The 5549-nt window shown below is 41.5% G+C and overlaps 1 protein-coding gene across 1 annotated transcript; it reads left to right on the top strand.

Annotated features, from left to right (window-relative positions):
* Window positions 1–719: 719 nt before the first annotated feature.
* On the top strand, window positions 720–5040 carry LOC119731917 (deleted in malignant brain tumors 1 protein-like). Its single transcript, XM_038205202.1, has 4 exons — window positions 720–723; window positions 868–1176; window positions 2376–2690; window positions 4745–5040. Exons 1-4 carry the CDS (start codon window positions 720–722, stop codon window positions 5038–5040), a joined length of 924 nt encoding a protein of 307 aa, XP_038061130.1.
* Window positions 5041–5549: the final 509 nt, after the last annotated feature.

Raw genomic sequence — 5549 nt, 5'->3', positions numbered from 1 at the left:
TTACCTATAACATAATAATATTAAAATCATATGGGAAGGTGATATTGCAATAACAACATGTTTTTTTAATCCAATTGCATTATAGCTTCGATTCGGTTGAGTGGAGGAGCCGTCAATCACGAGGGTCGTGTAGAGCTCTTCTATAACAGCGTATGGGGCACAGTGTGTCACGGTGGCTGGGACCTGAACGACGCCAAGGTGGCTTGCCGGCAGCTAGGCTTCCCTGACGCTCTATCGTACACGCACAGTGCAGCTTATGGAGGTGGCACAGGTCCAGTTCTGCTCTCCAGCGTAGCGTGCGTGGGCAACGAGGCCGACCTGTGGAGCTGCCCGCATTCAGTCGGCACGTTTTGGTGTAGTCATGCCGGCGATGTAGGCGTGGTGTGCTCACCATCAGGTAAGCACTCCTCAAACCTTACAACTCGCTACAATTTCTACACTCTACCACGCAAAGCCTAATAAAAAAAGTCAAGATAAATTAACGCAAAAAAAACCCAAAACCACAAATTTAACATTATTTTGGTGTGAATTCCAAATAACAGTAACCAATAAGCCCAACACGTTCTGGAACGACATTAAAATACCTTTCCATGGAATTTAAATGATACAAGTGTTAAAAGTAACACGGAAAATATTATATTATCATCTCGCGGCTTGCGTGTTTTGGATCCGAAAAAGACCGTAGTCCTTAATTCGAAAGTTATATTTCAGTTGCTAACATGAGTACATTTCATAAATGAAAAATTTGCAAAATTTGCAGATGCAGACTCCCCGGATCCATCAATTTAACTTCTTTTTAATTAAATAAAGAATAAAAAAAATAAGAATGTATTCCCGGTCAGTTTCTTTGTTCGACTCACATTGTAGTGCGTCTTGTTAACGGTGCGTCTACTACTGCGGGCCGATTGGAAGTCTACTTCAACGGCCAGTGGGGTACGGTCTGTGACGATGGCTGGTCACTTGATGAGGCCACCGTAGTCTGCCGTCAACTTGGCCTTGGTGACGCCCAAGAAGCAACCCACAACGCCTCCTTCGGTCCTGGTACCGGAGACATCCTTCTTGGCAATGTGAGCTGTTCTGGAAACGAAGATACTCTGATGGATTGCAGCCATCCACCCGTCGGGACGCATCATTGTACACACATGGAGGATGCTGGCGTCATATGCCGGGCACAAGGTAACTAATATAGTTGTAAGACTGGCCTTGCGATCGTAATGAACGCAGATAAGTCATGACGCTGCCCCCGCCGATTGAGATTCATAACTCATGCATGATTATGTAGGACGCTGATGGCCCATTTGACAAGCATAATGTAATTGATGAATAACCGTAAGTCAGGTTATTTACGATCATAATAATATAACAATTCCCAACGCTTTCTAAGCTAATTACAATATTAAGTACCACAGGTCGAAATCAACTAAAGTCGGCTGCTCAGTGGTATATTTTTCGTGTTTTTGTGAACATTTCATATTTTAGATCGTTTACCGGAATACTTCACAGAAAACTTAGATGTGGCTCACATCACGGCTTGTTGACAACGCACGTGGGAGCCGATTTCGGCTTTGTCTTTGAAAAAATAATTGTCAACAAAAAAATTTCGCCGAATAAAAAATAATGTTTCTGAAAATTCACTGTGCGTAGTCAGGTTTCACGCTAGCTTCAGAATTAAAACGGCTACCCCATACAGAGCTGTTCACAAATAAAAGTGTGACTCGAATGACATTTTTTTGTCAATAATACGGACACAATGCATTCCTTCATTTTTCCGCAAATATAATTGTGTTTTTTTGGCAAAAACTCGTAGCCTTTTCGCAAAGCCTATTGCGTTATTTCGCAATACCTTTGCGCCATTTCGCATTACTGTTGCGTTATTTCGCAATACTATTGCGTTATTTCGTATAATTTTTTTGTCCATTTGTTAAACCTGGCACAAACAGTCTTCTGTACAAAAAGAGTCTTTAATGCGTCCAAAAAAATAAATAACAATAACATTATATAATAAACTTAAGTGCCGCCATTTTTAAAAAGCGTCGCCGCTTTTTGCGCGCATTTGCAGTCTTGTAAAGTCATTCACCTTAATACGCATGTGCATAATATACCACGCAACAATTCTTGAAACTCTATTTATATATTTCGCAATACTTCACAAAAATATCGCGTTATTTCGCAATAAAAGTAATGTTGTTGTTGTTGTTTTTTTATATAATAAAACCATGCACGAGGTCCTCCTCTCATAGCCTTTTCGACTTAGCCGCCCCCCGAAAACGTAGTTCTTGATCTGCCGGTTCACTACCCATCCTCAAAATGTGGATCTAAATTTGTATAACAAAAGCGTTTTTACCTATAACATAATAATATTAAAATCATTTTAGCTTCGATTCGGTTGAGTGGAGGAGCCGTCGATCATGAGGGTCGTGTAGAGCTCTTCTATAACAGCGTATGGGGCACAGTGTGTCACGGTGGCTGGGACCTGAACGACGCCAAGGTGGCTTGCCGGCAGCTAGGCTTCCCTGGCGCTCTATCGTACACGACCCATGCGGCTTATGGAGGTGGCACCGGTCTAGTTCTTCTTAACAACGTAGCGTGCGTGGGTAACGAGGCCGACCTGTGGAGCTGCGGGCATGCAGGAGTCGGCTCCTTTTGGTGTGGTCATGGCTCCGATGCAGGCGTGGTGTGCTCACCATCAGGTAAACACTCCTCAAACCTTACAACTCGCTACAATTTCTACACTCTACCATACGGAAGTGTATTTAGGAAATGACCAAAAAATAAATGTCCGGCCATTATTTCGAGGGCGGATTTTTATTTCGCCCGGGCGGATTACTAATTCACCCGGGCGAATTAGTAGTCTGCCCGGGCGGAATAGTAATCCGCCCGGGCGAAATAGTAGTCCGCCCGGGCGAATTAGTAATCCGCAAGGGCGGAATAGTAATCCGCCCGGGCGGAAAAGTGGGCGAAATAGTAATCCGCCAGGGCGAAATAGTAATCCGCCCGGGCGAAATAGTAATCCGCCCGGGCGAAATAGTAATCCGCCCGGGCAAAGCAGTGGGCCTAAAAAATATTTTCGGTCATGTCCTAAATACGCTTCCGTAGTAATCCGCCCGGACGAAATAGTACTTTGCAAGGGCGAAAAAGTAATCCGCCCGGTCGAAAATGTAATTCCCCGGGCGAAATAGTAATCTGCCCGGGCGAAATAGCAATCCGCCCGGGCGAATTAGTGGGCCAGAATTTTTTTTTGATCATGTCCTAAATACGCTTCCGTACAAAAGGCTGCTTTGTTCGGACTCTGGTTCTTACGATCGAATCTTTCCACCCCATATCTAAAACTATAGACTCTGGAGCCCGAACAAAGCAGTGGTGCAAATAGGTATACTATTGAATGCATTTTGGTTGTTGGGAAGTTCGTAAAATACCTCGTAATTCGCAGCTTTTCTTTTCTCATCATGAAAAAGTAGGGGGATGATTCAATAGCCCATCCCCGGTCAAAAAGTGGGTGTGGTATAATATTTAGGCCCCTGTTTATCAATGTCTGGTCGATCAGATAAGAGAGAGCATTAATTAATATCGGTACTTCTGGGGTGTAACACGTTGTAAAATAAATTTTCAAATTTATTTAATAATTTTCTAGCATTACATTAGTTATGAGCTTTCCAATGAGACATCGCACGACATCAAAAATCGGCCCTCAAGAAGTAAAAATTGAACTTTTGAATTAAGAGTGGGATGCTCCTAATTCATTCTGAATATTGTGCACCATTTCTGAACTGGAGCGCGCCATTTTAACCCCCTTTTTAAAACTGTATGAATTCCTGAAAAAGCAAACAAGCACATTTATTTGTTAAAGGGCATTATATTCCTTTAAAGTTCGTTCGGAAAAGAAAATCGAACTTTGGAAAAAGCACGTATATACCAACTTTAACATGATTCTTTACCGTTTAGTTTATAATTTGTATATGAACGAAAATCACGTTTTAAAAACCTATCTTTGTAATACCTGGTGACGTCACATTGACGTCACGGTAATTCGTATACTCTGTGTCAGGATGTTCAGTCCAAGTTTCAAGTTAATGATATGAACTGCTTTGAAGATTACCCCAAAATGTTCCTAAAATACTAGCAAATTCAAATTAATTCCAAAATTGGGTTAATTTGAGCTTTGTTTGAGCTCAAAAACAGCTCAAAATGTAATCCGCCCGGGCGGAATAGTAATCCGCCCGGGCGAAATAGTAATCCGCCCGGGCGAAATAGTAATCCGCCCGGGCGAAATAGTAATCTGCCCGGCGAAATAGTAATTCGCCCAGGCGAAATAGTATTCCTAATGTGTTTCTGGCATTTTGCTTTCATATTCACAATACGGTTTTAAAGGTCAACTTTTGTATTTAATTTTTCATATCGTTTACAATCCATATTTGAAATGTCTGGTCACAGAAAATCCACATTATGCCTGAAATTACGGAGAAAAGTTGAAAAATCCCGTTTGTGCGATTGGCATGGCAACATTCGGGCGATAAACCACGCATTTTCAAGACTAAGTTTTAACAATCCTTTTAACTACATGTCATTTCAAGAAAATAAAAACTTGAACGCACTTAGTAAGAAACGATCAGAGGTAGGGGAATAACTGACAACCAATGCAATTTTTAAATTATACTTTTAATCACGAAGAAGTTATTTAATCCTTTTTGCAAGACGTTAATGAGAGCTACTTATTGAAATATAACTGCTTTTGATTAATTTGTAGACATCGAAGATCCAGAAGTTAGTTGCCCAAATAGTGTTCCGTCTCAGGACACAGACCTCGGAATGTCGTCTGCTGTGGTTACATGGACACCAATGCCATCAGCTACTGATAATGTGGACAACTTCACTATCAACGACATCACATGTCAAGATGAAGCGGGCAATGTCGTGGAGTCTGATGGTACTTATTCATTGGGCACAACGACAGTGACCTGCCTTGTATTTGACAGCGCTCACAACAAGGGATCTTGCAAATTTGTCATACACGTTGTAGGTGAGTTTTGTTCAAACATTTGACATTTTCTTCTTGGACAAAATTGGATCAGAAATGACTTGAAAACACTTTTGAACGCACTTTTGAAGCGGGGAATGTCGTGGAGTCTGATGGTACTTATTCATTGGGCACAACGACAGTGACATGTCTTGTGGGGGACAGCGCTCGCAACAATGGATCATGTCATTTTTTTATCAAAGTTGTAGGTGAGTGAGCGTGCTTGAGTTTTTCTTGAAAAAATTAAGTTTCCTTTATGACCAATTAGTAGATGTAGAAACCATGACGTCTGTGACAACAACTACTTTTGGTCTTTGAAGATTTTTCTCAAGCTCTTTGTGATTGTCATACCGTCCCCAATCCATAGCAGTTCTAGGACACTTTGCAAGATAAGATACAACAGTACAGCCATGTTGTGCGAAGGGCGATTTCTGTAAAGATTACGTAATACTTTATTTTGTACACCCACATGTTCACGTTGGTGGGCGAAATCTTTGAAAATTAATTTCTCCCGTTTGGAAGACCGTATCTTCAC

The sequence above is a fragment of the Patiria miniata genome, unplaced genomic scaffold (assembly GCF_015706575.1).
Source record: "Patiria miniata isolate m_02_andy unplaced genomic scaffold, ASM1570657v1 HiC_scaffold_24, whole genome shotgun sequence".
Classification (NCBI taxonomy): domain Eukaryota; kingdom Metazoa; phylum Echinodermata; class Asteroidea; order Valvatida; family Asterinidae; genus Patiria; species Patiria miniata.
The sequence above is the reverse complement of the archived record's forward strand: the minus strand, read 5'-3'. Positions and strand labels throughout refer to the sequence as shown.